An 11,842-nucleotide genomic window follows, 5' to 3' on the forward strand; every position below is an offset into this window, starting at 1 on the left:
GTCTGGACCCAATTTTCCAGACATTTTCCAGAGTCTGAAACATAGACTCTATATAGAAATGGACATAGTCATCGGGTCCTGAAAATGAAGCCAATGCAGAAGTGCCTGAAGCCTGTATTCTCTGAAACAACCAGCCGAGGGTGACTCAACTGGTTGCAAAAAGAAGTCAGAGTATAGAAGTCTATGAAAAAATTACTGTACTTCTCACTTGATTAATAAAATCAGTGAACATTTTCCTGAGTTTATGGTTCAATTTCTAGATTCAAGTCTTCTCCAATACAGCATGATGTTCATTTTTTAAATTGTGGTCTCATTTAAAGTAAAATGGATGATAAAGCACCGTGTGCAATATAGCATGATTGATAGCTGGTACCGTCCTGAAAGTGCCAGTGGACGAGCTTTAAGTCAAACCCACCCCCGCTCCTGTCAGGTTGCAAAAAACCTAGATGTCAAGTCTTCAAAACGCCAGTTCAAAGACCAATGTGTGACGTCACTGTGGGTTGGCACTAAAGCAGCCTTAGTCTTAAGACAAATTAGGATAGAAATATGGCTCTGAGAACTCTGCCAAAAGCAGAGTTTCCTGGTTGACGTAACAACATTAGCTCAGCTTGCCTTGAGTTCAGTCACTGCCAAATGCAGTGCGAGGTGTAGAAAGGTTCACTGGTGCCAGACAGTGCTGAGGTGGGTGGTTTCACCCCTCTGACTCGAGGGCTCAATGGTGTCTGCATCTCGCCTTGTAGGTCACCGAAGCCCATAATCACGGTGTTTTGTCAAAAAACTAAAGGCTAATCAGGGAGGTGTTGAGGAGCGGCTCCACCTGCCCATCAGTCAGTCATGTTCCTTCCCTCGGGTGGAGGCAACTCCATTGTGGTGAGGTGTGTTTTGCCCAAACAAGCGATCACATTGAAGGCTCAGAGAAGCACTTTGCGTGTGAGCAGAAGGGCCTCTCTCGAGTGCGGCGATGACGGCATGTTGTGGACGACTACAATGAGAAGCTGCGTTTCTTCTTTTGAAGTGAGAAGACAACCTGTATTTGTAAAGGCTTGAGTGTTCTAGGATCAAAAGGAATATGTAGCCTAAGAGAAAAACCTAATGTAAATATTGATATAGGTTGTATGCATCGTACGTGTTAGAAATTACCCTCTAAGACACAAAATCTAAAATAAAACTGTATGAATCGATTGGTTTTGTTGAGAATCATGAATCATAAGCATTTCCTTAAAAAAAGAAAATTAAAAAAATTAGGGGCGCAACTAACGATTATTTTCACGATCCATTAATCTGTCAATTACTTATATTAAACTATGTGTTACCTCTGATTGCGAGGTCAAAGGAGGACAAACAATCGAGTTTAATTTCAGAATTATACGGCTACCATTTAAAAATGCAAATATGAAATACTACTGCCAAAAGCATCTTACTATTTTACCTTGTGAAAATAAAATTTGATTTGATGCAAAGTAAAATTGTTGATTCTTGGTTCATAGTCTTGTATATCTTGTATCGTTTCATACAATTAATTGCTAAATTGAAGAGAAACTATTTTTTTAAAGATACAGAGAAGGAACTGCTGGCCTCATTAAATTTGATACGGTAGGTTTTATTGACTGTATGTAGTGAGCCGGTATAGTACAGATTATCAGCAGTCGGAAAGCTTTGCTGCTCAAAATGATCACCCAACAAGATTTTCATTAGACTGCCGCTGTTGCCTGCCAACACTCCTATAAACGAGTTGCCTCCAGCCCCATGTCCGTCTACTTTATGAAGTTTGTCCTGCACCATTCAAACGTTTTGATCCCTTAATTCATCTACTATGATTGTACAAAATGTTATCAGACAGTGTCAACAGCTAGGTTACTACACCTGAATTTAACACCTAATATCACAACCGGAATTTTATGAGCGTTTCTTTTACGTCGATTCTCAATACAATAACCTTGTGTAAATAGCTTAGACACTTTCTTGGCCACACTCAGTTCATGACGTAAGATAATAAATACAGGAGCCATTCAACTGCAACACTGAAGCAAGTCTTCTAAAAAGAATGGTGAATTAAAACACAGCCACCCATTAATTGTCATTAACATCCCTGTATTTAAGCCTGCCTGGCAACAGTTTTTGCTCTCGCTTCCCCTCGGGCATTATCTTTGGGGGGTATTTAATAGCTCGATTTACCCTCCATGACTTTATCAGAGGGAAGCATCTGTCTCCCATCTGAGACTACAAGAGGCCCAGTTGTACAGTTTGAAATGGATTGGCACCCCGTGGTTGACAAAGAGACAAAAGGCTTTAAAAGGAAATTAACTATTCAACAGCACCATCTAGTTAAATATTCATTTTAATCCCGCACCCAAAAGAGAGATACCCATCCAGTTCTTTTTGGTGCCATCTAGATCAGGCAATTAAAAAGGAATTTCCGTGCTCTTTTAACAGCTCGGCAGAGACCATCAGATTAAAAACTGAGACAACTATCGATGTCAAAGATCAGCTCGTCCCTTTTGTTTTAACTAAGCTCCTGGAAAACAAAATACTGCGAACCGCATCTGCACAAAGGAAGGGATCACATTTGAGTAAATCGCCCTTTTGGCTACGCTTTTGATGTGTTTGACCTTTAACTCGAGAAACCACGCCCCCCAAAAATGCCCAACATATAATCCTTTTTTTTTTTTAAAGTCTGTAACAGTAAGTAGCCAGAGGAACTGAGATGACAAGCACGAGTCTGATCTGCCTGAATATATCTTTCTTTCTACACAAAAAAACAAAAATGGTACAACCTCAATATTGGGGCAATTTTTTTTTTAGAAAGGCATCCACATGCAATTCATCAAATGCACATCAAATGGTGGGAGGTCATTTGCAAGCAGAAGGAAAATAAACTGTACATAATGGACAGCAATGTCATCATGCTGAAGATATTCTACAGCGACCATTTGAAGCCGTATCTTCTGTCGCTACTTCTCAGCAGGCAACAGACACAAATCCAGTGGAAGGTTTTCACTGTCTTTGAAGAGAGCAATGGTTAGTGGGGTTTCAGTGGCCATGAGGTCTTGTTACAACTAATGATTCTCTCCAGAGGTACCTTTCCCCCGTGAGGTACCCCCAAACTACAACAAAAGGAGCCCAATCCTTGCAATTTGTTGTGGCAGCCTTGACTGTGGAGGCCCAGCTTTTCTGCCGCTGAGGGAAACAACTTCCCCATCCAAATGTGCTGCTGATGGACCACTATCTACACCTTCAGTCCTTCTAAAGCAGTAACATACTAGAACGACTCTCAATAGAGCGCATACCTCCGGCAAGGTCCAACAGTCCCCTTATGTAAACACATTTAAATCCGATAGATACAAATTTGTATTTGGATCTGCAGGATCCATGAGGAATCAGTCGGGAATGTTGAAAAAATTTAAACAAAATTCTTATCTCACAATGTTAAAGAAAGTGATAAGAAACATCTCTGATCTGTCCCATCTTTCCACCAATTGTTGCAGAAATCCATTCAGCAGTTTTTGCATAATCCTACCAACCAACCGTCAAACAAAGAAAAGTACAGAGGTAAAAACATCTCTGTCGACAGCAAAGACCACCGTAATCACGGTCAACAATCTTAGAATGATGTGGATTATATCAAGTGTACCCTGTATCAACAAAAGCCTACAGAAGCCAGAGTCTAATGACTCTCTATAACACTGGCAAACTGACAACCTTTGCAAAATTCACTCGTCAAGTACAGACTTGACAATTATTTTTGTATATATAAACAAGAGATTTGGATAAGATATTTATGTAAAAAATTGTTGGACTACTCCATGTCCCCTGCAACATGGAGACTGTGTGGAAAGGGCTACAATTCCTCCAAAATTCATCTGACGTGGATGTTATTAAAAGCTCAGAGTCGGCTTTTAAACGTCATAGCCAATGTTTCATTTCAAATCAAACTTGCTGCAGTCCAGAGCTAAAACTACAAAAAAAAAGAAGAATTTGTTGCAGCCCTAATTCTTTCTGACTGCAGTAATAAAAAACCCTTTGCTATACTGCTATTATTTAACCAAGTGTGATTCAAGGACTCTCACCAACAGCAGCTTATAAATTTACATCAGTGCAGTTAAAAAAAAACCCTCACAGATTTATGTATTAAACTAGATATGCCTCGAGGGATTATTTAATATGTATAATGGGAATTTCCAGACTTGATTCAGATCAAATTCGTATGGCAGCGCACCAATCTGACCTCCAAAATGACTTGGGTAAATATGATTAACAAGATGACTGCCACTGCAAACAATATAAAGATAGGGATCAGAGATAAAGATGTCAGCTGCGAGAAAGAGCCTGCATTGTACCGGCATGTGCTTGAAACAGTAGACTGTAGTGTCGGAGGGGTTATGCCTTTTAAAGTTGAACGCATGATCTTCCACTAAGAGCAGAGGGTTTATAAAATGTCACTGCATTGTGTACAGAGATTACAATAAAATCCAAAAGTGCTACGAATTTAGATCAATTCACATTATTCTTACACATCTATACACAGGTTTAGAAATAATCTGCATCACTGTCAAAATTGGTCAATAAACCTTTTTTGGGGGGTAAATTGGTTGCTCCGCTGTCATGCCATCATCACAGTTTAAATTCAAAGAACAAAACATTACGTTTTTTGTTCGAAATAGGGTGTGTTAAAAGGTTTGAAAAAGTATATTAAACATGTTATCATCATGGCCCCGTGTTCAGTTATGTACTCGTACACTCGAAGGTTACGACGGGGGGAAACATGCAGGAGGGTAAATAATGCATGCCTGCACAGGATGGGAGAGAGAGGGTGTAACTGCGAGTGGTAGGAGTGGATGGACCGGGGGGCTTGTGGGGGCTCGCTTGTGTGCGTGCCAGCGTCGAGACGGGTTCACCACAGGAGACGCGCAGACACAAAAGAAATCTCAACTGTCCTCGTCACGAAAACAGAAATGACACTAGGCCTGCCGCAAAACAAACCAGCGAGAGTGGTCATCAAAACTAGACACGCGAGCGGACGCGCTGCGACTTAGCTGCTGTCAAAACAGTCGGAGTGGTGCCTATTTGACAGCGAAAAGGCCATATCGGGTCTCGTTTTCACTGCCGGGGTCTTTAAGGCTCCGGTCTGAAACTCTCATCTGACCCAATTATCCAATTAGCCCGAGTAGTGGCCAAACTGGAAGGTGATGACGGCTGGAACACCTGCAGAGGCTGTGGGGCCCACGAGGCCTTTAGACTGGGCACTTTTTTACCCAAACTGATGTTAGCTAGTTCGATTCTATCCTGCAGGAACAGAGGGAACTCTGTCGTGAAACCTTTGGTATGGCTTTGAACAGGCTGAGCTATTTTTCTCTACAGAGTATCACCCCCTTTTTCCCCCCGCTTGATCACCTCCACACAGGCTTCAATGGCAGCTAGATGGAGGTGTAAGGATAAAAAAAAAAAAATAACGAGCTGAAATGTTCGTAAATGCCAACGCACGAGAGCTACTTGAACTTGGAAGGCTGAAATAATTACATCCCTTTGCTGTTGAACCTGATTGTCGTCTCCAGACTGCAAGACAGACATGACAGCATTAATGTTTTGGACTATGGTGTGAAACTCTAGACATTGACTCGCCGTTGTTACGTGACTCCGAGTGCTTACGTCGGCTTCCGAAGCAGAGGAACCACAACATTTCTGTTTTGCCCTACGGGCACTTCCCAACGGGACAAAGAGCAGCCTTGGCGTTTGACAGCTCCACTGATGGTCTGGCTGCCACTTTCAAGAGCCAAAGCATTTTTCTCTCCCTCGAGACATTTTCCTCCTTCTTTCTCTTCAAGGTAATTTGACAGTTGTGCGGTCCCATACTTGCACACTCCTCTTCAGACGCCGAGAATTAAGGGATTAGGGGCGGAACGGTAGAATCCACAGGAAGTGATCTTTCACGGGGGCCTTTCGCCGCTTCGGTTTGTTTGTCAAGGTTTTGTTTGATTCTTCCATATGAAAAAGGACATCGAGCTTTGATCGCAACCAATCACACTAATGCACCAGTTCTTTAAGATGAAAGGGAGGAGGAGGAGGGAAAAAAAAAAAAACCTGGCAGTAGATCTGAGGGTAGGATTGTTTTTCTTCACCATTCCACGTGTTTTTTTCAGGATTCAGGATTTTGGAAAAACAAATGGATGAGCAAAGTGTTGAGATCACACACACACATTCACAGGTGAGGGCGTGTCTCTGCGATGGACTAACACATAAGTCTGTCAGTTCTTTTTGTCAAAGAGGTGAGTGCTGCCACAGCGGCAGTTACAACGGGCAATTACGTGTCACACATGACATCCCCCTTTTTGCTTCTGTGTGTATAATTACACTGAGGAAAATGACATTCTTCTCCAAACAAAGCAACATCAAGAGCTACTCTTACAATCGTGTGTGGAGAGGCATATACTTTTCATTCCAGACGAACAGAGGGAGGCAAGACAATACCAACTATGCACCAGTTTACTTTGTTAATGATGTTTATCCCCATTACCTTTTTTTTTTTTTTAAATGAAAGATGGAGCCCTTGCATGACTTTGTCTCATAAGCTACTTCACTTCAAAGTCAGCCTCACTTGGAAGACATGTGGCGAATTTGTCTGGAATAATAATCCCGTCTCCGGCTCCTGTCAATTAAGACCACGATGACACACGCACACACAACGTACCCGCAGAGAAAGAGGGAACTGGGGAGCGGAGTGGATCTGACTCGGCCTCGCATTCCAGCTCCTGGCCACAAGAAAAAGGAGCTCTTCATCTCAAACTGAGTAAGCGCCGATGAATTTCAGCCCAAAGAGACACTAAGGCCATTTGTGAAAACAGAGAGAAGTGCATTAAAGTGATATTCTGCCAGGCTCTCTTCGTTGTATATTTATCTAGACAAACCATGTGAAGCATTCCCAAAATACCATGAACCTACCAAACGCTCACTGTAGCCACATGAATAATGCAAAATGAACTCTTTGAATCTTTTTAGAGATCCACAAACTTAACATAACAGTTTTATCTGGAGGGTTATGTAGAATTTTTTTAAAAATATGATTACAGTAAAAATATATATTATCGAAGACTACAACTTGGGCTTTTTAGTTTGTTATATTCTTTCCAAATTCAACTTTAATTTTCAAGTTTTTAAAAATGATATAATTGACCTGCTATTTAAAAAAAACCAAAAAGATTAAATTGAATTGGAAAGTCCTGAAAACACGTCTTTCCTACAGCTTTTTCCACACTCATTAAATTATATCTGCTGTGACCTTTGCCCGTGCTTCACCTGTACTGTTGGTCTGAAACTGGACCCTGGGTGGAGGAAAACCAAAGAGAGAGGCAAACAACGTTGTTTCTATGAAATATGACGCCGTGTGGTATCCTAACCTCCGGGGGGCTGAGCTGGTGGAGAAAATGAAGAGTGACGGGGACCGATGTGAAGGTGGGCCCGCATTTTTCAAATACCTGAAGAATATTTACACACCTGCTTGGTGTGCGGTGGAGGCGCGCGGAGGAGAGCGGAGCGGTAGCTCTTCAATTTTCACTTGAGCAAACGGACTGATTGGCACTATTCAGGCCCGGCAACCAAAACAACATTGTGTAAACATTTGCACACGTGTATCAATGGGCATAACCCCCCCGGATGTGAAGCGAGTGACTGCTCCGAGCTCAGGTCCCGGTTGATCAGTGTTAGTAAAAAACTATGTCCGTGTGTCTTGGTGGGGCACTTTTATTGTTGCTGTAAAACAATACGCGGCACATGCCTGTTGGGGGGGGGGGGGGGCAGTGTAATCATGGCCGTCGCCAAATTACAGGCCAAAGACATAACGGAGTTCAATCCAGGGCTGAGGGAGAGGTCAACCATTATGCTAATATTAAGTCTTAAGTCACGGAGCAGATCCCCGACGCACAATGTCAACACCAGACGCCAGAAGGGGAGGCCCTTACTTATTCAAGGTATTCTAAGTGTGTAGGTACACTAGCTCCCCTTTGTCTATAGCTTCAAAATAAAGCTTTCAGCAAGGAAATAATAACAGCGTTACAGTCAAGACCGATGCACGTTAGAGATGCGTCACAAAAAAGAGGAATGTCAAGTGGTTGGAAAAAAAGAAAATGTACGTGCCCGTGTCTCTTTCAGCATTTTCTAGAACAAAGGCAACACTAAAGGAGGAGAACTGCGGACGTCAACAAAAACGTTCATATTTGTAAAACATGTCAACAAAAATCTATCATACAGACATCGTGTCCGCTCTGCGACCAGTTCTCATCACTCTCTGTCCAAGAGGGAAATTGGGACTCAGAAGTAAACAGATTTAGGGCCAGAAACATTTGCACTGTTTACTTCAATTCTTGAAACAATTACACAGACCATGTGTTGAATTGTTTTGGGTTTGTTTTTTTTGCTTTTGCTCTGTGGAGTCTTTGTAGTTTGAGTCAATGGGCTGTGGTTAATCATTCATTTTAAACAGAGTTACCCCATTTATTAGATACATCTGTGTAATCCTGCAGCAACTCACATCTTTGTGAAGCAGATAATGTTCCATTTATGGCGACAGCGTGTTGATTAAATCCCAGGTTTTATGACATTCATGACATACTTCTGAGCTGTGTTTTGATATGTCTTGTGACATTTTCAGGCACTACATGAGCCAAAGACAAATCTCTCTCTCACTCACACACACACACACACACACACACACACACACACACACACACACACACACACACACACACACACACACACACACACACACACACACACACACACACACACACACACACACACACACACACACACACACACACACACACACACACACACACACACACACACACACAGCTCCGTAGGAAGACTGACCTGGTTGATGGAATTGGCGCAGCATGAGGCGAGGCCTGTTCCCAGAGTGGCCACGAAGAAGATGAGTGGATCGAACGGCACCGGAGCCATTGCATAGCCAGCTGCTGCGGTCGTGACCACCAAGGCTGAAACCATCAAGCAGGAATATTACAATGGGGAACTTCAAAGTGGCCATTTTGAAGTATTTCTTCTTCATGTGAAAAGGTAAAGTATTCATCGTTGCTGTGGAAGCATGACTTAATAAAGACAATTTCACGAATTACCGTTTTTGTCCTACTTCTCTGCATATGATAAATCCCTTCTTTTTGAATGTGTAATGATCGTTTATTTGTATTTGCTTCATCATCTGCAACGTCTGTCTGCAAATAGTTTGTATTTGATGCTGTAATCAAGCCGCATTGTGTGCTCTACCTGTAAGTTTGATTTTGGCCAGTCTGGCATAGATATCCGGTAAGTCCGCCACGTTGACCTTCAGCTGTTTCCACTGTCGGTCCAGGCGAGCCTCCCTAGCCTCGTCCGACTCCACCTGGATGTGTGGAGTCTCGTGGGATATTGCAGCTGTGCTTCTGGACGCGACGTCTTTCTGTGCCGCCGCAGCAGGACCCACTTCGGGCTGCGTCGTCCTGGCGACAGCCTCCGACTGTGGCGCAGGGCCCGTGACCACGGGGTCGATGGTCGGTATTCTCTCCACCCGCATCTCAACGCTGTCATCGCGCTCGTCCACAATGGTCAGGACGGGCACGTGTTTCGGGACGGCGCGTTGAAGAAGCTCACTGTTGTTCTTTGCAACATACTGGAAGGGAAAATGTACATGGTATCAGTGTTAAAGTGGAGGGAAATCCATCAATGACAGCCAACCTGAAAATAAAATAGATATTTAGATATCAGTCCCAGTGAAAGCTACCTGGCGTTTGAGGAAGCTCAGATGCTGATAGGTCGGCCGGTCTGATGGATCTCTTCTGTGCAGCTGGATAAGGCCCCGAGCAGTCTGGTTACAGCGGAGGACATTTTGAACTAATTTCTGTTTCACACTTGCACCGACCAAACCTACAAGACACACAAGACAGGATGTGAAACAGAAATAAAACAAGACAAATATGATGAATATGATGTTATTATGATATCCGCCCATCAAGCTGAAAACCGAGAACCTGCATAATTTTTTCCGCATACATTTTTGCTTGGAAATTTTTGTGGGAAAGATTAGCAAAATAGCTGGGGACTGATCAGTTCCTTGATTAATTATTTCGGTTATTTCATGACAGATTTAAATGTGCAGGACAAAAAATAAATAAATAAATAAAAGAATAGAACATTACTTGTTTCCAGGGTGGCCCTGGTCTTCCCAGATTCAAATTTACTTCACCAGTATGTTCTTGTGATATAATTACATAGGGTACCTGACAGAAAATAGACATGCAATGAACACATACTATGCTTAGGCTTAAAGTACTATCTGGAGAGCCTGGATGTAAACACTGATCCACGTGGGACCAATCGCATTACGACACAGAAGACACTGAATCAGCCTGAATCCACAGGAGAACTGTGTATCTGTATCAGACACTATTGATTTATTATTGATTTGAGGAGGTTTTTGTTCCGATCACTGCACTTTGAACGAAAGTGATAAATAACAGTTATTCGTGACATTGATTTTTCAAGCGTAAATTTAGGGCGGTAATGTTTTGGAGAGCACAGTATACATGCACTCAAATTACATGACTACAGTCAACTCAATCAAATGCATAATAATATTAACCTGCAGCAAATAGCATGTGTCTTTATTGAGGTTATAATGCTCAGTGAAGTTGTTTAGTAAATGGATGATTCAACATTATACTGAACTGTGTTCCTAATATTACATACAGGACTTTTGATGTACACATTAAAATATAAGCAACAGCCCAATTTAACGCAGTGGACACAAACATTACACAAACGTGTTGTTGCTCGCGACAGAAGCATAAAATCCATTATTTTAGCTCGCTCTTCTTGTTGTTTGATAACATGCATTTACAATAAAACGGGGGGGGGGGACGTCGTCGTAATAAAACCAGTGTGTAACCGTGTTATAATCGGTCCCTGCAGCTGCAGCTGACTCCTGTTTAAGGTCACTGCTAGCCTCCTGCCAAACATCCGTCCGGATAGCCACATGCTAAGCTAACGAGCTAGCTTCCGCCTTAGCTTTGAGGGGGCTGCTTTCAGCATTCGCGCAACGAAGGCGACTTCAAAAGCCAACGACACGTTAGACGAAGTGTCCGCATCCCCCCCCCCCCCCCCCCGCGACGTTACCTGACAGTCTGCTACATGGCGTTTTATACATGTTCTCCGATCATCGAGCCGGCTCCCGTGTCGAGCCCTTCACATGCAGCGAGCCGCCATTTTGACCTCGTCGGGGGTAAAAGAAAAAGCACTTCCGGGTCACGGAAGTCTGGACAATCTTACCCAACACAAGGAAACCGTGAGTTACAAGTACAAGTTGTATTTAATAGAATTAAATATATACAATTTCTACTTCTACACCAGGACTTTATTAATTCAAAGAGCAAGATTTTTACGCCCAAAATATACAATCAAAGTTTTGTTAAAAGTGAAACCACCCAACATGTGCTGCTGAATGGATTCAGAATTTTCAGAATTAACGACTGAAATTATTTTTCCACATTTACAAAACATTTGATACCTAATACGCAAACGTATGAAGCATTTCATCGTTTCAGCTTCAAAATTTTTCGCTTTTTCTCTTAACTATTTTAAATAATTTTATTTAATTCTGAACAATCATTTTAGAGGTTCAAACTGTTGCTTTGACAGAAGAAAGAATTTTTTCAATTTTTTTTCAAACAAAATAGAAAATAGATTTACTGGGATAATAAGCATTGGATTTATCCATAATGAATATTTGTATTAGTTGCAGCCCAATACGAAAAAGTAAAAAAAAATAATACCTGACTGCATCTTGACATAAGTGAATGCA

At 42.1% G+C, this 11,842-nt stretch overlaps 1 protein-coding gene across 3 annotated transcripts in view; it reads right to left on the reverse strand.

Moving 5' to 3' along the window:
- The window catches only part of LOC118287362 (protoheme IX farnesyltransferase, mitochondrial), a 32,253-nt gene extending 20,948 nt beyond the window's left edge, over nucleotides 1-11,305 (reverse strand). For all 3 annotated transcript variants that reach the window (XR_007029818.1, XM_035612457.2, XM_035612456.2), the window contains exons 1-4: nucleotides 11,158-11,305; nucleotides 9,767-9,909; nucleotides 9,274-9,655; nucleotides 8,863-8,987 (exon numbers count right to left, since the gene is read on the reverse strand). Coding sequence is in view for 2 of the 3 variants with exons in the window: in XM_035612457.2 (XP_035468350.2) it covers nucleotides 8,863-8,987; nucleotides 9,274-9,655; nucleotides 9,767-9,909; nucleotides 11,158-11,188 (681 nt within the window). In the remaining variant the exon portion in view is untranslated. The remainder of the gene's footprint in view (nucleotides 1-8,862; nucleotides 8,988-9,273; nucleotides 9,656-9,766; nucleotides 9,910-11,157) is intronic.
- Nucleotides 11,306-11,842: the final 537 nt, after the last annotated feature.

The sequence above is a fragment of the Scophthalmus maximus genome, chromosome 16 (genome assembly GCF_022379125.1).
Source record: "Scophthalmus maximus strain ysfricsl-2021 chromosome 16, ASM2237912v1, whole genome shotgun sequence".
NCBI classification, from domain to species: domain Eukaryota; kingdom Metazoa; phylum Chordata; class Actinopteri; order Pleuronectiformes; family Scophthalmidae; genus Scophthalmus; species Scophthalmus maximus.